Below are 22,069 nucleotides of genomic sequence, written 5' to 3' on the forward strand. Positions count from 1 at the left end.
AAATTTGACACTCTAACCATTATGCCACAAACACATGCAAGGCAGAATAAAATGCCCTTACGAATTTTCCCCATGTAAGGCAGTGCTTTGAAATGCTCAGTGCATCAGCTGCTTCACATTGCATAAATTAACTTCCAAGAAAAGTAAGTGCGTGCACCTTCTAGCTGACAATGGAGGTAGAAGTCACAAGACACGTTCATTGCCAAAATTTTCTGTATGTCTTTCGTCATACCGTACAAAGTAGATTATGTTGTGCCTTGCACTTCAGCATGTCTTAATTCTGAATAAAACAGCACTGCAAGGTCAACTGTGGGGACTGAGGGACGTGTTTCTAAAAAGCGCTGTGCATCTCTTGTCGTAATGCGCCATTTTGCCTAGCTGGCTTATCAAATCTTCATGTACACCAATTCCCACAGTGCATTGTATTTGCATACTTTATCCCTCGGTCATACGAATGCTAGCCACAAAGTGATCCAACATGGATCATATGCCTTGTGGCTCGTGCATCTTTGGTTACATCCATCATCTGAATCCAGTGTTAGTATCATAATGTAGCATTGCAAGGAAAGGAAACGCAGTTGAAAGAGGGACAGGACTAGGTTGTAGTGTGGCAAGGAGAATGGGATTAAGTATTAATGTGCAAAGGTTACGAAATTCCACAGGCTTGCTGACACAGCATTCAAGGATGAGTGAACAATTGCTCCAAGAAGCACTTTGTCTGCAGTGATGATGATTATGGTGGCGTAATGTAACCCAAAGCATTCTGTCTGTGCATCTTCTCTAAAAATGGGAGTCAGTAACACTTACAAAAACAAGCTAGTCCAAAAAGCATTTGTTATTTTGATTGTTTTCGTCATCAACTTCTACAAGGGTAAAAACGTACAGCATATGTATAGAGATTGATGGCGGTTTCGTTTGAGTAAGCACATATTTATTTAAGAATAAAGATCCTTGAGAATGGAGTGCAGCAACTAGAACCTAATTTGGCAAACTTTTGTATACTTATTACAGTAATCAGGACGTTAATACTCACTCTTGCATTCTGTGGCAGGCTTTGACCATAGAAGCTTTCCATTGCTACGTCTTTTTTACTTTCAGCACCAAAGCCGTACTTGTCACATTTGTTAAGAACAGAAAATTTTCTGACCCCTTATGTAAATAGAAATGCCTTTGATGTAGCATGGATGTTCTCGCAAGTTTCATGCTAATGCACATGCAAAGCAGCAAGCTTTTAGTTTCTGTACATTGTAGTTTGTATGCGTGTGCTTGAGCATGTTTGCTTTTCCTTTTAGTTCGTATCGTGCCAGTACAGCTGTGCCATTGATGTACTTCAATCTGTTTGGTAACAGATGCCAGTAATTCTACTGCAGATTATTGGTGCGCTGGCTTAGTCCATTCTAATCCGTGCATGCGCATTTAATTGTCTATTTTTGCTGTACTTCTTTTTAAACAACCTCGAACCACGAAATTAGCTGTTGACACTCTTGCCAATAAATTATTTTTTGGCCAGTTCTCCTAATTTTAAGTAGTCAGGCAGGTTGTTGGTATGGTAGTATTGTTCTCGGTGCATGACAAATGTCTTGTGCTTAGAATGCAGCTTAAAAAAAAAGATGTTATTTTCGTGGTTTGAGGTCTGTTTATGTTAGCAAACTGTCTGAGGCTCAAGAGCCAAGAACACCACCACCTCGACTGTTGTAAATATATACAGCATGTAGCGATCAGCTGCTGAAGCAACCAAAAAATGAGCTGTACACATATGATTACAAAAATATAAAGCATTTCAGTCATCCAATCAGTGAATATTTATTCATAATTCACTAGACATTTTCTAAAGGCAGGCCCCTGGAACGTTTTCACAAGTCAAGTGAGAAGTCTTTCGATTCACCCTTTGCAGTCTGGAACCTTTACCCACCTCCCATCCATTCTGGTCCGAAACTTTAAAAAAAAGCAAAGCACAAGGTAATGAAGTTTACATACTCTTTTAGAGATGGCACATAATGCAGTGAGAAAACGCTCGCGTGACCTAAACCACAAAAGAGCTTGTCCACCAGTGCCTGCCAATGGACCACTGCAGCCATATTGTGTTGTTGGGAGGGGCCCAACAACGGACCGCTAAGGGTTAGAAAAAAATGATTACATCTTGAATGAGCACTCGTTTGTGGAGGAACTCCAACAATTACAAGAGAAAACAAAACATTGTATGTGGTGCAGGTGCAAAAACCGGTAATGAAGAAGTTTAAAGACTAAATTTACAAAGCAGTGGTAACTTATACAACAAGGTATACAAAGCAGGTCAAAATTATATATTTGAACTAGGGGTGTGCGAATATTCTAAATTTCGAATATTTTTCTAATAGTGTTTGCTATTCGATTCGATCTGCACTGGAATTTTACTATTCGAACTATTCGAAATTCCCAAAAACAAATACAGTCAACGTCCGATCGAAAGTGACCCCTTCAAATTTTCAATATGCTTCACCTCATCACACCCTGATATTGCGGCAAAGCTGCCTTTCAAGCTCTGCTATGATCGCAAATGTATTAACTCAAGAAAACGCTGGTTCCAACATGGAGATGAAAGATGTGGCAGAGGTGGGGGCTCAATTAATGCTGTTTTGGACCTGAAATTTGGGCAGGAAGTCCGAAAAATTGGACGCCGAAGCTTTTTAGCATCCAAAATTTCAGATGTTCTTATATATCGACGTCTACAAGGCAGATTTGGAACTCCGGACTTGAAGGGAGCACACCCTTGTCCGCCACATCAGTGGGCTTCCACGGGCTTCCACGGAAGTTGAAAGAGGAGGAGAGGCTGAGCAAATGGCATCCTTGCCTATCACGTGTAAAGCGTTGTCGTCAACACTTTGGTTGCACCAAATTATTGAATTCGGCCTCTACATTGCCTCATTCTTGATAAGACAACTATGAAACAATGTCCCACCAGTGCTTCAACATAGCGAAAAGAAACACTTTCATGTTGCTATCTCATACGAATATGCTTAGGAATCCTCTCTAACTTTTTTTTCTGCAATTTTGCTTCGAAGTATTCGAAAAATATTCTAGAACTATTAGAGAAATATTTAAAAAATATTTTATTCGATTCGCACTCACACTTCAATATTCGAATTCGCTTCGCACGCAAAATTTTGCTATTCGCACAGCTCTAATTTGAACCAGTAATAACTTGCCAAACAAGTTACACATAGTCACTGAAAGCATTATTCTCAAATTCTACAATGTAAAATGTTTGTTGAATAGCTAAAAAGGATGTAATTTAGTTCACTGCAAAGCTGAATTTTGTAGGTGCCATTGAGTGAAAGTAACTTACAGCAAACCATTTGCCAAAGACACAGCCATGCTTCTCGCTTGCTTGCTGAACATTTGTTACAGTAGTCTTTGCCGCTTGTTGCTATGTGGCTGTCTTGCCAGGGCTTCGCCAACCAGTCTGGTGGTGAGTGTATCGGCTCGTGAGGCAATGACAACAGGCCGTGCTTAGCATGTGCCGACTAATTCACGCTGCAATTTCCCCGTTCCTTGTGCTGCCTCAGTGCCATTGCCGACAGCAGAGAGTTCCGTACGGGACCCAACTCCGAAGACAACGCTTTCCTCTTCTGTGTGCTTGCTGTTCCCAACGATGAGGCAAGTTTTCAGCATCATACCTTTGCTGTAAACGCCACCTAAAACAGTCTCTGGGACGGGAAGTCAATTTTGTTGCAGCGGTATTTTGTCGAGAACAAAGAAGCCACAAAAGAGCAATGGGAAGGCAGACAGTGCATTCTACAGCGCTCACGGATTGAAACCAGTCATCTAGTATAAAGACGGGTATTTCGCGATTGATCAAAATAATTGCGTCGTGTTGCTACAACTCTGGCCTCTAAGGGTAATGTTGGCTGTGATGTAGTGTTCAAGCTGCGCCAATATGATGTGAACTCAAGACAGCTGAGACGAAAGTATGTGTAATACTTAGCCCTAAATTGAAGTGTTTCAATCCGTGTGCACTGTACATTGCAAAAGTTGGCAAGACATGTACGGTTTAATGTCAATATAGGGCCAAACGTCCCTGCCATTTTGGCAACCATCTCAAGTGTATTAGAAAAAAATCATGCTGATTTATTACATTGAAAACAGCGAATTTCTAGGGTATTTCAAAGAGAAAAGTTTTTTGATCACGTGGGAGCGTTCTGAATTTTGCAGAATGTCGTCTGAGTGATGATTGTTAGAAAATTTATTCAGGTGAAAACCTTAGATTCCTCATCAAACACAAAAATTGACCTTCATTGTCGACAGTGTCAGCACGAGTGATGCAAAAAATCATCATCACGTGATGGCTTCACCATATGACGTCATCGTGATGCCAGATATCACTAAAATTTGTGACGTCATCACATGACATCGTCGTTCGCCTCCGATCGTTGCAGTGTCTCTGATCCTGGAGGCATTGCAAACTTTAGTTTCTTCGTCAGGCACTTCGCTATATAAATATATAGCAGCATTTCAAAAAATGTGATTTTGTTAGAACAAGATTCTTGGGTGCACATGGATTGCGTTATAGTTATATGGGTAAGCTCATTGTTGAGGCATTAACCCATATCTGTATCTGTAAGGAAGGCTGAGCTAGTTGGTATTGTAGAACAACGCAAGAGATGGACATGAACACAGGCTAGACAAACGATACGTCTGCTTAGCTGTTGATGCGTCTGTCTAAATTCGCTGAGACAGATAACGTATCGTCTGTCTAGCCTGTGTCCCTGACTATCTTTTGCGCTATTCTACAATGCACATCTGTACATTGCATAGGAAGTCTGAACGTGGCCTAATCAAGTTCCTAATGCTGTTTTTGTCTACAGAGGCTTGTGTGCCCTCCCGCCATGGGATACTTCCTGGGCACGCGGGGCGGCTTTCACAAGGTGCTCCTGAGGGGAGACTCAAACGGTCGAGTTGTCCTGTGGAACGTTGTGGACGTGGCCGCTTCCGACGTAGCTCGCATGCGCCAAGAGGCAAATGCCGTTGTCCGTGAGTATTTGGGTGCCTTCCCTCTGGGCTCGTGTCACTGCATGCGGTGTATGTCAAACATGTATGATGTTGAAAACCTGTGCAAAGATGTACGAGTTGATGAGCATCCTGCTGGGTTCCTTACTCTAAATTAAACTGGGTGACATATTTTTGGTTTTGCATCTGCAAATAATCTAGAATTTCTAGCCTTTCCCACGTGTATGCAAAGGCTGCTACATTTTGCATAGAGTCTCGAGATATCTTGCGAATGCAGCCTCTGTATTTATGGTGTAGTATGGTAAGGGACGCCACGATGACTGTCATTGCGATGACTAATTGTAGGTGGCACACAGCAATCAATGCGGCGGTGTAATTTGTGGCTCTGAATAACGGCTGTGAAAATGCTGGTTAATGAAAAAGCATTTTAGATAAGTTCTTTGAACATGAATTCGGGTGCATCAATGTCATCATCATCATCATCATCATCATCATCCTGTCTACGCCCACTGCAGGGCAAAGGCCTCTCCCACGTTCCGCCAATCGACCCGGTCCTGTGCTTTCTGCTGCCACGTTATACCTACAAACTTCTTAATCGCATCTACCCGCCTAATTTTCTTTCTCCCCCTCACGCATTTGTCATCTCTTGGAATCCAGTCAGTTACCCTTAATGACCACCGGTTATCCTGCCGACGTGCTGCATGCCCGGCCCATCTCCATTTCATCTTCTTAGATTTCAACTATGATGTCCTTAACCCCCGTTTGTTCCCTGACCCACTCTGCTCTCTTCCTGTCTCTTAAGGTTACACGTGTGCCAAAAATACCTCTGTTAAAATTATCATGGACTGTATTTGTTGCATGACACAGTGTCTCCGTTAAGTCATAGTGCATTGTTGACTGATCACAGGAAAGCAACGAAATAACATAGAAACATGAAATCTTCACTAAATGATAGGCAAACTATCCAAGTTTCTGTAGTATGAAGTGCAAGGATGTGCGCACACAGGTGATGACAAAGTACCCAAACTGCACAGCAGTGGATCAGCCCATGTCCATGCTAGTCGAGATGTGGGCGGTAAAGAGGAAAGTTCAGTGTGTTCCTTGCCTTGCTAAATTCGAATCCACTACCAAAGTGCAACATGAATATCATTGTGCACACAACAAAGTGCCACCACGTAACGACATTAATGATTTAAAACGGAGAATCACAGACGTTTTTCACTCCGTTACACCAGATGTCCTTAACGGTGTGTGGGAAAAACCTTAATATCATTTAGATGTGTGTATGGCAGTAAATGGAGGCTACATTGAACTGTAGTGAACGGGTATGAAACTTGGAAGATTTTCCTTTTATTTGGTGAAGATTTCAGATTTCTGTCTTATTTCACTGGTTTGCTGTGACCAGTCAAAAGTGCACCATGGCTTTATGGAAACACTGTATGGTAACAGCCCCCTGCAAAGCCATTTTGTAGAGTGCTGTTGGAGGAAAGGGAGAAGTAGTCAGTTCCCATGCATCTCAATAAAGTGAGCTGGCTCCAGTGACACAACATCTTTTTTGCAGTGGTTTTTCACTTCCAGTAAACAATTAAGACCTTAAATGCTCTAGTGTGTTGTTTTTAGAACTTCAACATAGTACTGCCAATCTTGAAGAAGATTTGGGGCCTTTGGTGGCCACACAGGTGTGGAATGGCAAAAAGGCTCTTGTGCAGACACCCTCGCGATATTTTTTTTCCTCAGTGTGTCAGTAGTGTAACGATGCATCAAACTGCAGTCTACAAAAGCACACTTCACTTCTGTCCCCAGAAATGTCGTGCTTCGTGTACCTTGTTTCTGTGGCATTGCCTATCAGCAACACAGAAACATTAAGAAGAACAACCTGACAGGCAACAACTGCAGAAAACAACTTAAAGGGACTGTCTACCGTCCTTCATCGCTTTTCTGTTTTGTACCGCATTCGAAAGCATACCGTCTGAAGTGTCCAACCTTGCAGCGGTTTCTCTGGAAAGTGAGTAGAAAATTTTAAAACAGAATTTTTCGATCTGCGTTCGGTCTTCTTCCATTGGTGTGAATATGCCCCACAACACTGGTTGGTGGACACGATGACGATTGTAGTGCCGGTAAAACTTAAAACCGAAAGCACATGTCATTTCTGTAGGATTTCTTTTATTGCGATAGCAATTATATGGACAGTCTCGGCTGGAAAATGTCCGTCCCTGTAGCCATCATGCACCGTATATGTATAAGTATGTATATATATATAAAAGCCCCAAAGAAAAATAATTCAGAAAAATGCTTCTGAAGCGCGGAATCGAACCAGGGACCTCTTGCTCCGCAGCGAGTGGCGCTATCCACTACGCCACGAAATGCAGATCCTCCACGTAGCTAACGGCGAGCGTTATATACACACCCTTTACCGCTGGACGGACTCAGACACGGCAGGCGATAATAAGCATTTCTTCATTACCAGCAAGATGGCGCTAGCAGCACGACGGGCGCATTTAAAAGTCGTCGTCGAGCTCGCTCGCTTCTTATATTTGCGCAGCGAGAACATTGCCCTTCCGTTGTCTGCTCGCGCGGTTTTCTCGCGGTGAGGGGAAGAGGAATGTTTCACGCTTTCACCGTGATGTCCGCGCTCATGTTACCGAGCGTACGAAAGTCACTCGAGCTGAAGGGACGCCGCTAAACGAACAAACAGAAGATGAGCGCGAACTATCAAGTGTCACAGCTCGACAGTTGAAGCACGCTAGTTTCCTTCGCTGCTTCGGCCGCCTTTGCAACAGGAACGCTGTTCAAACTGAGAGTATCCATTGGCGAGCCTCACTTCGTATAGCATTAATTTCTTGCTATCGCATTCATTGCTTCGCCCTTGCGGCGAAACTGTGACTTTTTTTTTTTCTCTGAACACTAATGCAATGAATGTAACAGTCGTTTTAAGCGCACCATCAGTTAAATGAAGCCGTATTATACGATTACAGAACACTCGTTTTGCTATGATTGCAGTGTATGCGTTTATTTTAGCACTGCTGCCGCAATCTTCCCACACACGTTTCTGTAACGGTCTTGCAGGCAAACGATGTAACGAAACTCCTGTACTGATGTAGCGATTATAAATGCATGCCTTCACAGCGCAGCACGTGCGAGACATCCTAACGACAGTGCAGCGTAACGGCACAAACAGCGCGGGGTGTTGAAGCAGATGAACTCGAAAGCGGCGGCGGCGGCAGCGCCGCCAGGCGTCTTTTTGGGCGCGTGGGATAAAAAAATACAGCAAAAATTACTTTTTGACGCAATCGAAAGCTGTTTCAAGAGCGGAAAATACACTCTCAAGTTCTACATGTTTGTTTTTAAGCAAAATAAGTCCACCTGTGTGGATAGTCTGTCACACCTATAGATTGCGGGAATTGCGACCACTTTGCCGTTGGGTGACGCTAGCGGTCATTCTTTCACGGTTTTCAACATCAGATTAAAATTATAATTCTTTTTTTATGGGACGAAAGCGCGCTCGTTGCCGCCGATGTGACGAACGATCTTCTCATTTTCACCACAATCAAAAAAATTTTTCCTAGCGGTAGACAGTCCCTTTAATTACGGACATTTGAATAATGAAAGTTGTTCACAATGAAACACCCATAAAAAGATTAAGGAAATTTTGAAATTGGCATAGAAAGGATTAAATTAGCTTTGCTTATTCAGCCCTGTCTGCTGCAAGTGGTTATATAATATAGGGCTAGCCAGGAGGAGCCTCCACACTGCAAACAGGGCACAACTTGGCTCTCTTTGCAAGTCTTTCTTTTTTTCTTTTCTCTTTAGAAATGGAGCCATTCCTGAGCCTGGCTTTGCAAGAGGCTTGGGACGAAATGAAGCCACCGCCTCCAGGCATTCTAGACAAAATGGTTGGTTCCTTCGTATCATCCATTCACGTACGCCTTTGGATGTAAGTTCATCTGACGGCCGATGCATGTTCCTGGCCATGCCCAAGACAGTAATCTGTGAAAACGGGATATCTGTAGATTGACTGTGTCATATGCTCAAAAGATAGTTTGTGACAGGTTTTTTTCTTATGTGACAGACGGCACAGCATAGCTTATCAACTGCAGGTGCTAATCACATCTATTGTTTTCTGGCACGTTAGACTGGAGCAAAAAGATCTGGGAATCTTTTAGTGGTGCTTGAGTTCTGTAACTCTGAATAATTTAAATAAGTTCTGGTTTACTCACTTCAGAGGATTTCTCATCATGAGATGTCATCACCGGACAAAGGCAGAAAAAAAGTGTATGTTGCGTGATGAACATTTAATCCCTCTAATTAAATTCATTCCTTAGCGTAATCATTACTTCTTGTTTGACTCCTCTGATATGTGTCATGTTTAGCAGCATGCCAAAAGGAACATTTCAATTAAAAGCCTGTTAATGTATTTATGATGCTTCTATAAAAACATTCTCATGTTGACCGTGCTCTCTCTAGATAGAATTCCAGGGGAAGGACCTCACTTGAAGTGATGAAAAATTCTTGAACAGGAAATGTTGCTGAGGGGAATGTTTTGATGAGAAGACTTGTTGAAGAACCATGTTGATTTCTCAACACTGCACTCTCATAATTCTTGTTGCGAGGTACACAGAACAACAAGGTTGGTCTCACTGGATTCCTTGAGTCGTGCAGAAACCATTGATAATGTGTTTAGTGAAACGTGAAGAGCTCACCTTTTTCCAGACTTGCTTGAAAAATTAGGTGAACAAAGCTAAGCTTCCACAAAATTGAAATGAAAGTGGGCCACTGTAGGTATTGTCAGAATCTCAACGTCTGCAACATATCTTTAGTTCCTGCTATCTCATTCACTTCTTGCAACGAGCAAGACAATGGCCTGTTGACAATGGCCTGGTGCTGAAGCATGGATTTGGGTACTACTCATTTGAAATTAACACAGAGAGTTACGTATATATACAAGTTTTCAGCACCGTAATGAGAAGATAGAGATTGAAAATTTCTTTTTGGTCTAAGACTAGGCTTCCCCCTTGATCCTTGACACACATGTGGAAATGGCATTGCCATGTTTTTTCTCATGCCACACTGTGTAAAGTGTTGGTTTGTGCTTATCTTGTGCAGCGCTGAGCGAAACTAGATACAAATATACGACTCAACAAAGCCCAGCATCATAGACGAGAATGGAGAGCGCAAAGTAATAGTGCAACTGCCAACTGTGCAACTACTAAGTGCATTAACTACCAGCTGTGCATCTGTTCCAGGAACTGCCTGGAGAGAGCCAGGAGCTGAAGCTCACTGCCAGTGTCTACCTACCCCTTCAAGGACGCCTAGTGGTTGGCAGGGAAGATGGCAGCATCGTCGTTGTGTCGGCCACCCAAGCTGTCATGCTGCAGCTACTCTATGGGAAGCATCACCATGACGGTAAGAGGAAAGGCACGTAGCAACTTGGCTTTTTTTGGCTACTTTTTTTAATGGATGTCGGACAAGCTAATCAACCCTTTCACTGCCGGTGTTTTTTTGGGGGGGGCACTGCTCCACACTTTCTGCTGGGGTTTTTTTTTGTTATGTGGAATTTTTGTGATAGCAGTGCAGTAGCATGCTCTTCAGGGCATGTAAACATTCTTATTAGGGATTATGCGATCAATTAAAAAGTAGCGCTCACAAATTAATGATTTCAAGAAAATGAAAAGCAGTGAACTAATTAACGAAATTATATAATTAGCCATCCTTTCAGAACGGCTGAGTCATTTATTCATTTTATTCAGAGTACAAATTCATCAAGAGCCTATGAATTTCTTCTGGCAAATAGCGTGCACCCGTGGCACGCCGACTCTCCATGGCTACGCTGCTGAGACGCTGGAAAAGAGACCTGAACCGACGCTGGTGTGGAAGCACGCACTCCATCTGTTTTCAAAATTTTCACTACAAGTTATCTTTGTTTATATGTTCTATCTGTATACAGCGGGACATGCCACGCGTTATCATGATATTTTTTTTCTACAAGAGTTGTCTCACGAGTGGTAGGGAGTGATTTAAAGAGGCAAAACAAGTATGCTCGGGATGGGCAGGGCTTGTAGGTGTTTCGTCGCCCGAGTCATTTCGGAATTGGCACTGAAAGGGTTAAATAGAGAGTTGTTTCACATTTGGGGACCCTGGATAACCAATCGGAGGACCTCCATTTCCTGAATTGGAGGTTCCGTTATTCCCAAGATGCATTGGCTTGACTACCATTGGGTTCTGTGGTCATATTCAGCAGCATTGGGTTGAACGCTAGCCCTTTGCGACACGGCGTCCTCGTTTGGGGACGCGAACTTCGGAGGCGCGTCCCACGTCGCGTGTTTCTTCAAATGGCCTGAAACTCAGTGTGCACATTCGTGCAAGCTTCTTGATTGGACAACTAGCGGTCATTTTACTTCATTGTCCTGCGTATTGCTGCAGATGATCACTTTGCTGGAAACACTACCATGTTAGACGATCGTTCGACGTGCCGCGTTCCAGGACCAACGTCAAGAGTATTTATTTTCTCCGCTCTAAACGAATACAACCAAAAAAGCAAGTGTGCATGCTTTTCAGGCCTAATGGTCGATTCTTTTTATGCAAGTATTGAAGCTGACTGAAGGCAGAATAATTAGATAATTAGTTACACGCTAAATAACATTAATTACTGAAACTCACACAACACAACACATTCCTTCGTTTTCTTTCTTGAAATGCAATAGTGAGCGTCTTAATATCATGCCATGCGAATTTGACCCATTTGCAGACAGTGCATCATAATTCGTGTCTGAAGGGGCTAGGTATGCCACAGTGGAGAGAATATAAAGGTGCCTGAAAGCATCTTGTCATTTTCTAAACTACTAGTATTGCTCCAAATCCTGTATGGAGAATATCGTACCTAGGTGCTTGGATAGCTAGTTTCTGATGCCATGTGAATCAGTCCAGCATTATTACCTCACGGCTTGCGTGATGTAACAGTAAACATTGCTTCACACTCCTGTGGCAAGATTATGCATTCTTTCTTGGCCATCTTGCGATTTCTTGTTGCCCACAAGGGCGAGCCAAGATGGCTCAGGCACTTTTTTTTTTTTCATTTTCTTTTATTGGGTCTTGGTCCACAATTCTCAAGCTCTAATAAAAACAGGGACAAGGGTTGCCTTGGGCCACTATGCATGTGCTGGTGGCAGTCCTGATACCATGAGCATGATATACATACATACAGTGGTTACTGGACTTTGCTGCTTATCATTGAATTTCATTAACCTTTCAGGTTTAGCAGCCTGAAACTGCAGAATAGGTTATGAGAGACATATTTTTGTAAGGCTTAAAGTTTATCTGGAGATCTTTAAATGGGCCCCGCAACATTTTTTCAGCATGGTCAGAAAACGCTGCCAATTGGTAGTCGAGGCTCCTGAGAACACACTTGCCAAACATTATAGTGCAGCATGCGGCCTGGAATTTACAATTAAGTCTCAAAGTCAGCTAGAAATCACTCCCTCCTCACGGCAAATGATGCCTAAACCCAAATGACCGTGCCATAAACCCAAAGTTCACGGCCATTGGCCGAGTTAACCATCATGAGCTGCATACACTCATACCTCGCTATAACGAAAATGGATATAACGAATTACCGGTTCTAACGAACTAAATGAAGAATAGTCTTGTCATAGCTACAGTGTTACAAATAAACGTTTATAACGAATTTTCGGTTATAACGAAGTTATTTTCGTGGCAGATGCGACTTTGTTATAATGAGGTTTGAGTGTAGTTACTGCAGCCGCCGTTAGATGACGCCATGTGCCCACGTGTGTGCTCACGATCACACTAAAAGTAAGCCGCATGTTCAAAGAAAAAGAAAGAAAGAAAGTGCTCAAGGCCATGACGCACGCTTATGAATGGACGCATCTTCTTGCCCCATTGTCATTACCCTTCCTGAGTAACTTTCAACACGCTCGCTGGTACGAAAGGAGAGAGAAAGCGCTTGAAGCGTGCGATAAATGCCTGTAACTCCACTCGTACTTGACAGGTTCCCGAAACTTTGCGCAAGTCGATTCATGAGGCAATAAGTTGTTTTAATGAAGCCATTCGATGATTATACTTCAAAAAGTGTTGCAGGGCCCCGTTAACATGCACTAAAATCTAAGCACAATAGAATCTCATTAAACAAAATACCAATGTAACTGCCTCCAACTTGGCTGGTTTTGTATTTGGGTGCTGCACTCCCATACTGCTTTGTCGGTAAATGGAGCTGTTGTTAAATGGAACATATTTTCCCGATGCATCGAAAAGAAGGTAAGACATGCAGACAGGAGACACAATTATAAGAGGGCAAGGCTACACTAATGCCGTTTTCTATTGTCTATGTCTGCTTGCCTTGCCATTTTTTATGACAAATCCTTACAAACTCGAACTTTCTGTCGTTCTAAACCACATTTACGTGGTTCCTTCAGGTTACGCTTGAAGAAATTCTACTCTTCATTAGCATTTTTGCATTGTCTCCATGAAAATACAGCCACTGTTATAAGGAATCACACATAGAACGGTGTAATGCAAAAAAGAGCATAGAACCTAAGTGCCAACAGAGATGAGAACTTGTCTTCATTATCAGTTATCTTCTTTCGGAAAGGGAAATTGGCAATCACCCATTTGTGGCACGAAGCCACAAGGAAAGCTTCTTAGTTGCCAAAAAATCCTTTTCAATTTGTCAATTTCCCTTAATCCTTCCGCCACTTTACGGGGTTCTACAGAACTGATTTCCAGTTACAGTAAAAGCTCGTTAATTCTAACTCGGTTAATTCGTACTTACAGTTAATTCGAACTGGCGCTCGGGTCCCGGCAAAGTCCTGTGTATTTCTATGGGGGAAAACGTCCAATAATTCGAACGCGTCGGTATCCACAACGGTTAATTCGAACTGGAAACCCCTGGTTTGCCTTGCTCCTCGCAGAAGCCGGCCCAAAGTGATCACAATTAATGTGTTGCAATAGCAAACCACACCAAGTTTACTAGAGATGCAAAACAAGGAACAGCAGCATTGCTCAGCAGATGAGAATTCGGATGCTGCGCTGGAACTCTCGGGCAAGCCGCAAATTATGCTCATGGAGTCGCGACAGAAGAAACGCAAGCAAATGCAAATTACTGGTTACTTTTAATATTGATTTCGTTAACTCTGCAATGTAAATAAACGTATTTTGGAGCATGAATAGCATCATATATTTCACAATAAAGCTCACTCCTCACATGAATGCATGCCGGTGCTTGTTTCTGGCGTATCACTGACTGATCAATTAGTTCTGTTCGCCACTAGAGCTCCATGAACTTAATTTACGGAATCGCCTACCACAAACGTGTAGTAGCGCCCAGTTCGCGATAACGAGTCCAGAGGTGGCTTCTTTGGGTTCTGCCCGTGCAGTGTAGTGCAAATCCGTGCGATGTCCGTTCATTCTAGCACCTGCCCACTAATTCTAACTCCGCTTAATTCGAACAATCTTATAGTCCCTTTCGAGTTCGCATTAATGAGCCTTTACTGTATCTCCTTTGTTCTATTCTGTACCACACCACTCCACAAGCGTGGAACACCAACCAGCCCTAGCTGCAATCCTTCTGAGGGGGTTCTTCAATTCTGGTCAGTATCGGAGATAGTCTACGCGGACATCTTAGAGGACAGCATCATTCATTCATTCATTCACAAAACTTTATTAAGAGTCCTGAAGCCCGGTCTTTTCAGACCGAGGCGGGCCGCGTCCACGTCGGCACCGTTAGGCCGAGCCTTAGGGCGCCATCGTGAACCCTCTGGACAGCCCGTAGTTGATCCTGATACGAACAGCTGGAGATCATCTTCTGCCAGTGAAGCCATTTTTCTTCGGGGTTGGCGAGAGTCGCGGGACAGCCCGCCAGCATGTGTCTGATTTCAATGATGCCACCGCATGCGTCACATTCTTTTCTAATTTCACTTTCAGGGTGAATTTTTGTTACAAAATACGGAGTGGGGTACGTCCCAGTTTGCAGTAAACGTAGCGTGACTGCCTGAGCCCTGTTCAACTTTACGTGTGGCAGTGGGAATTGTCTACGCCCCAAGTAGTAGTATTTAGTGATCTCGTTGTAGGTTAGTAAATTATCTTTATGATCCCCGGAATGGTAGTGGGCGTCGGTTCGGTTCTGACCGGCACGGCAAGCGAGTCCTCGTGCCAGATCATTCGTCACCTCGTTGAGGTTGACCCGAGCCTCATCCACTTGTCCCATATGTGCAGGAAACCATCGGATTTCAGTTTCTATAGGTTCTACATTGCCGATAAGTTTAACAGCAGTCCCAGCGACATAGCCCTTGTCAAAGCTCTTAATTGCTGATTTGGAATCGCTATAAATGTAAGACCATTTTCGGTTCCTGATAGCTAAAGCAATCGCGGCTTGCTCCGCCACCGTTGATTCCTTAGTGAACAGGGTGACGGCGTCCCGTATCTCGCCCTGGCTGTCGACCACCACGGCCGTGTAGGCCTCTTTGCCTTTGACCCAGGCGGCGTCTACGAGGGCTGCCTCTTCACCTACCTGTTCAATTTCTTTCAATAAAGCTTTCGCTCTCGCCTTTCTCCTGCTAACATTGTGCTCCGGGTGCATGTTTCTTGGGAGAGGGGTGGTTCTGCATCCAACCTGAGTAATGGAACGTATGGAAGACGTCAGCAAGGCGTCATGCCAACTTGTGTCAACAAGAGAAAGCTTAGAATATACCATAAAATCACTGTTCTTTTAACTTTTCATGTTCAATCCTGCGAAAGCTTCGACGTAGCTCACATTAGGCACGTAACAAACTATGGCCACATCTTCCTTTGAGCTGGAGACCTCCTTGGAAAGTTCATTGAAGCCATAGCGCTGATAAAACAGAGACCACAGAAAGGGGACGGGACTTGCGCTCTTTCTGTGGTCCCTGTCTTATCAGCGCTATGGCATCAATGAACATAAACAACCAACTAGCCCAAAAATCTGTTCTCTCCTTGGAAAGCTTTTAGCCTTCACTCTGATCGCCACTTGTTTTTACAGCAAATTAGCCTGCATCATTTTTGTCTTTGACGCTGTCTCTACGAACCTGTCCATATGGACAGCTTTGTCAGGATAGGAATGAGACTTAAAATGGCTGCTGTCTGCTTAGCTGTCTACTTAGCTGACTACAGTATGTCTTCGAGCACACCCTAAGTCAGGAATCAAAGCCGTTGTGACACCACATTGACTGACTAAACTTAACAGTGCTTTGTTTCTTTGTGGCTTTTTCAAACAGTTTTCCCGCGTCAATATTATTTTTATTTTGTGGTGATATATTGTAGCATTCACTCGGGCACCTGAACTGTGAGATGTGTGTGCCTAATTTCTTTCTGCATTAAAGTTTCACTTGATAGTGCTTACTCTGTGTCACTCACCTTTAGCTTTGTCTTCACTTTCCCGGTGCTGTTGGTTGAAAGCTGAGCATTTTTCGTTGATCAGTGTGGTTGTGACTGCAGATCACCCGCAGCACCAGCTTCTTCATGGCCACACCGGTCGTGTGACTTGCCTGCTGTATCCGAACCACGTGCATTCGCGCTACGAGATTGCCCACCTGGTGTCGGGGGGTGTGGACTTCTCGGTCTGTCTGTGGGACTTGTACGCTGGCACCCTGCTGCACCGATTCTGTGTCCATGCAGGCGAGGTCACCCAGCTTCTAGTGCCTCCTAGTAACTGTAGTGTGAGTACTTCTCGTGTTTTTGTTTTTCAGATTGTTGCATGCAGTAGACTGCAGTGAAACGTTGGACATTGCTGGGAACATTGCGTGCAGTGCCACTTGCAGTGTTTGCTGCTGTAGTATTGTTGGTACAGACGATGTAAATGTGCTGTGACCAAGAATGGCAGAAAAGACAGATGGTAATATATTGTTACAGTGAAAAGAGAATGCCAGTGGGCTGAGGAAAGGAGGGCAAAGAAGACGAACATTCAGAAGTAGGAAATTGGTGACCAGTGTGGTATTTCAGTTGGCATATAGTCTCCGTTACGATACAAATATGATACTGGCTCGCAGCATGGCACCGTGTGGTATACAGTAGAACCTTCTTGATATGTTTTTGAAAAAAGCTAAATGCATGAAGCTAATGTGCTAGTATCCAGGAAAACGTACAATCTAAATTCACCAAAAGACTGCACAGTTTCACTTAGTTACAATATTGCGAACATTGCCACCAGGAAATTGCATGAAATGGGAATGTACCAACGAGGTCCTGCTGTAGTGCTCTTGTTATAATCGATGTACCAACTATTCTGCGTATATGTGTGATTAGTCGGTCAAATATAATTTCCTGAAAAAGTTGGCTATAACTTCAAATTAAATCTTTAAAAAGCCACACTTTGCCAACTATTGATGCCTTATTGCAATGTTTTATTATTTCTCTTTGTCACAGCTTTTTTTTTCTCCATATTTAGTTCTGCAGGAGTTTCCAAAAACAACATTGGCTATGGTACTTCTTTGAAGCCATAGCGCTGATAAGACAGGGACCACAGAAAGAGGACGGCGCATGTCCCGTCCTCTTTCTGTGGTCCCTGTCTTATCAGCGCTATGGCTTCAATGAACATAACAAACCAACTAGCCCAAAAGTCTGTCCTCTATGATACTTCTATATGTATTTCATGTTTGTCAAAAACTACAACCATGATTTGAAACAGTAAACTGCCATTGGCACGGCATCCTGTAATCGTAATCCAACATTTGAGAAAGTACCGTTTGGTATAGTTGGACATAAATGAGGTGCTTGTATGTGTATGATCATTTCAAGAGTTTGTGTTTGTCAAGGCATCGACAGCTTTAACTGTGCCATCCCATAATTGTATCGCACTTTCAGACACGAGTGCTGCAGAGCATCTGCAGTGTGGCCAGTGACCACTCGGTGGCGTTGGTCAGCCTGAAGGAACGCAAGTGCATCATGCTGGCCTCTCGCCACCTGTTCCCCGTCGGTGTGGTCAAGTGGCGACCCTTCGACGACTTCATGGTGGTCGGCTGCTCGGACGGCTCGGTTTACGTCTGGCAGATGGAGACCGGTGAGGATGTGTGGAAGCACATTCGTTAGCTTGGGAATGGCAGAACTAGAGTACTGGGTAGACTCTTGTCGTAGCCCAACCGATAGTACTTGCTTGCATAATGCGGAGGTCGTGGTTCCAATGGGTTTTTGTCATTGCCATTGCCATCATGTTCCGTATAAAGTACAAATCGATAACATTGCCCCACACATTGTATGTTTTATGCGTGACTAAAAGCACGCAAGCACTGGGGATGAACGCGGCTGAAGCAGAGATGAAATAAGCCAGCCATCTTTGTCGCATGAAGGGCACATGCGATAACATCACCCTGCTTACGAGATCTGTCATCGACGGCTCCTCAAGCAGAGAGGAAACGCCCCATCCGTCTTTCGTCAAGCGAGGGAACATGAAGGGATGTCGGTGGGGGGAGCGGACTGTGTTACTCAAGCAACAACTGTGTGGCCGCGAGCACTGGCACAAGCGTGCTATCTCAACAGACATTAGTAGACTTATACTAATGTCTATCCTTGTGCATGCTGTGCTTTCACTGCTTACTTTGTATTGAGACGACAGACAGCACAAAAACGGTGTTGTTCCGAGGAGCGGCTGTATTCATTTGTATAGATACGGGAGATCGGATCCAAAGGAGTGAGCTGCTAGCCTTACTTCGTATCACATTCCAATTTCTTGCTAGTATCACATTCATTGCTTTGCCCTTGCGGCAAAACTGTGACGTTCTTTTTATTCACTTTCGCTTCCCTTCATCTCGTAATTGCTAGTACACCTCACTTGAATAGTAAAAAAATTTTTGGCAGATGCTAAACTCCTGGAACACAAGAAGGCTGTATTCATGTAAGACGACAGGAGCCACAATGAGCAGTACGCATGTTTGGCATCAAAGTAGACCCTTTGGATGCCTTATGTGAGCCCCATTTCATGTCGTACATGTATTCACGTCTTCTGCTCGTTGCACCTGTCGTTCCACTGCTTGCTTCCACAGTTTGGGATCCCCTTGTCTTCAGCATCCTGCTCGTGCAGACACAGAAGCACGAGCAGCAACACTGCAGTGGCATACTTGTGTGGTCGTCTCCACGAGCCACAAGGGCATGCACGCTTCGTCACTTACCTCCCTGCCACCAACTAGCACTGCCGACAACAGCCGACGTTGCAGCAACTGTGCCTAGTTTGATGCAAAGCCGCAGCGTGCGTGTGCCCACTTTTATGTGCAAAACATGTGTTAATCTGCGCAGTAAAGCCGAGAGGAGGCGTTGGCTGGGCGTGCATATATTTTTTCACTTGCTCGCAGCTGTTTCCACATGCATTCGCGAAGGGATTTTTTTCATCATAGTGCATTTCACGTCAAGGTCACCAGCTCTCTGGGGGGGCCACCAACATAGGCATCTAAGGTTTTCGCCTTAATGCTGCCCCGTGTGTTTTTGTTTGTTTCATTAACTGATATATGGTGGTGTCTTGACAATAAGTTACACTGCGTCGTATTACCCATTTTTCCAGTGTCTTGTACTCCCATTTTTCTGCGACAACGATGAACTTAAACGCGTGTGGTTGTGCAGGCCACCTGGATCGAGTGCTGCAGGGTCTGGCAGCAGAGGAGGTTCTGAGTGCTTGTGACGAGCACACTGGGCACCCGGGAGAGCGCATGACCAACCCGGCGGTGCATCTGTTCCGGGGTCTGCGCCACCGTAACATGGCTGCCATCCGGCATGCCGCCCAGCGCGGACTGCACCACCTGCAGCAGCAACACCACGCTTCGCACCACCCCTCACCCGGACACCAGGTTGGAAATGCCTTAAAGCACATGGACTCAGGGTAAAAGAGAGGGGCAGCCAACAGTCAACCAATTGGCAACTGGTGCATTGTGGAAATAACATCTGCTTACAGGCAGACTATGCTGAGCAACCTCGTCACCTCAACGAATCTTACACGCACACAAGCGTTGCACAAATGTACAGAGCTTTGCTTTGCATAAACTCTGGCATGTGTGTTGTATTTGTTTAATTTTACAGTGTAAGTACATAAGCATGAAAACTACACTTTGTGCAGGGCAGTTTTGATTTATTTTAGCACATGACAGGACAGCAAGCTGGCATAGCACACTCGCAGTAGTAAAAGTTCATTGTGGAGTTGGTGGTGAAGCTTTGACATGACTGTGCATCACAGAAGGAAGCGACTACCTTCCCATAAAATATCATTATTGTCATCACATATTGTTTAAACATTCAGCACTGTGGTCTAAGTTCCACAAAGTTGCCTATACTTGTCAATGAAAAAAAATCTAGTACATTGGCTTCTAGTGTTCAGAGTGTTCAGGCGATGGGCATGTTCACAAACAGTGAGGGCCTAGTCTGACGAAGTGTGAAGTCGGGAGGATTACATTTGCTTGATTCACTCTCTGTGGTTATTGGCTACGATCCAGTCAGCCAAGTGCAACCTCTGCCTTGTAGGCCTGTGCGAATAGCAAATTTTAGGTTCAAAGCGAATTGTGATATGGTCGAATAACTTCGAATCGAATTCAAATAGTATATATCACATATTATAAAGAAAAGTGAGTATATTTGTCATGACCCAACTAACCTGCACAATATTTCTTTTTTAACTGAAAGAAGGCATATGCAAACGTCATTCTTTTCGGTGGCAGCAACTTTGAATAGTAGCAGGATTTGACTTTCGGTACAACGCAAGTGATAACCTGTAAAATACGTTACATTTTAAAATTTACTCTACTTAGAGCATATAAGCCAGTATAATGAGCTTTTCAACTTAAAAAGTGATGAGTCGATGTGGGGGTAATTTGTTCATTTAACCTTGAAGTGGTGCTTCGCGGCAGTACGATTTTCCCTGGAAAGGTGTATTCACGGTACAGCACCTCTGCAGTGCAGTGAAACCACCTTTACAGGGGGTTACATGCGGTGTTTATGTGTCTATTTGTTTATGCCGAATACTTCGAAATTTAGAATATTTTAAATTCACTTCTAAGCAAATTCGAGTAATGTAATATTCGTTCGAGTATTCGAACTGCTCGAATATTTGCACAAGCCTACTGCCTTGCTCTAAACTTATCTCCAAGACTTTGCGTGGAAAGTGTCTGTAAATAAATATCATTGTTTCACACTTGCTGATGCCATCCTGTGCGGGAGTTGCAAGACAAAGATAATGATGCTAGACAGGACACAACTCCTGTGTAGCTGCTAATATATTGGTGGCCTCGAGTATCGTATTTTATTGCGTATAACTCTCACAAAAAAACAGAAAATTTGTCCTAGAGTTGTGGGTTACATGCGAATTTCAGTTTGCAAAGTGGCTTTATGGCAATGCTTCCAGGCAATGCAAGAAATGTGGAAGTGTCAGCATCAGATGAGACGTACAGTAGAGAAAGGTGGGGCGGTGACGCTAGTGACTGAAACCAAGTGAAAATAAGCTTCATTTATGCCAAGGTGTAAAATTAATTGGCACGGTTCAAATGTGCGGGTAATAGGGGATTTTTCTGCAGTTTGTGGAAGGGAAGGCTATACGCAAGAAAATATGGTACCAGTGAATGAAGGCAGTCCCATCTGTTCTAATTAACTGCACTTTGAACATTCTTTAATGCAGCATGGAATGGGCCATGAAGTGGGTGACAGTGCCCATGCTCGTTCCCGTGCACACCCGCTCATGATCCAGGGGCTGAGGACCAACCCTGTGGATCAGGACAGCCACGTGCTCTTCTTTGACATTGAAGCGCTCATCGGTAGGCACCTTGCATGGCTTCCTTACATGACACGTCTAGTATAACACATATGTTATATCACACCGCAACGAAGTTTAGAGCAAACAAAGGATAATAGTCGCTATGTTCCGATTACAGTGACCTGCATTCTTATTCTTACAACTTTAACATACCTGCTGACTTAGGTACTTACTGACGGTACTCACTGACTTAGGTTACATACCTAGGTAGTACTTACTGACAACTTACGGCTGCACTGTTCTCGTTCATATTTTGTCACGTGGTCACAACTTCAGTCTACATCGTTTACTACTAAAGCAGTTAACTTTTTTTTAGAGCTGTGCGAATAGCAA

The 22,069-nt window shown here is 43.8% G+C and overlaps 1 protein-coding gene across 1 annotated transcript in view; it reads left to right on the forward strand.

The window, feature by feature from the left end:
• LOC119394403 (WD repeat-containing protein 7) overlaps positions 1-22,069 on the forward strand; it is a 105,434-nt gene that overhangs the window by 22,208 nt on the left and 61,157 nt on the right. The window contains exons 10-17 of the mRNA XM_037661697.2: positions 3,546-3,636; positions 4,845-5,010; positions 8,797-8,879; positions 10,230-10,389; positions 16,453-16,673; positions 17,818-18,013; positions 19,564-19,787; positions 21,602-21,737. Of these exons, the coding sequence (XP_037517625.1) occupies positions 3,546-3,636; positions 4,845-5,010; positions 8,797-8,879; positions 10,230-10,389; positions 16,453-16,673; positions 17,818-18,013; positions 19,564-19,787; positions 21,602-21,737 (1,277 nt within the window). The remainder of the gene's footprint in view (positions 1-3,545; positions 3,637-4,844; positions 5,011-8,796; positions 8,880-10,229; positions 10,390-16,452; positions 16,674-17,817; positions 18,014-19,563; positions 19,788-21,601; positions 21,738-22,069) is intronic.

The sequence above is a fragment of the Rhipicephalus sanguineus genome, chromosome 5 (assembly GCF_013339695.2).
Source record: "Rhipicephalus sanguineus isolate Rsan-2018 chromosome 5, BIME_Rsan_1.4, whole genome shotgun sequence".
In the NCBI taxonomy this organism is placed as follows: Eukaryota; Metazoa; Arthropoda; class Arachnida; order Ixodida; family Ixodidae; genus Rhipicephalus; species Rhipicephalus sanguineus.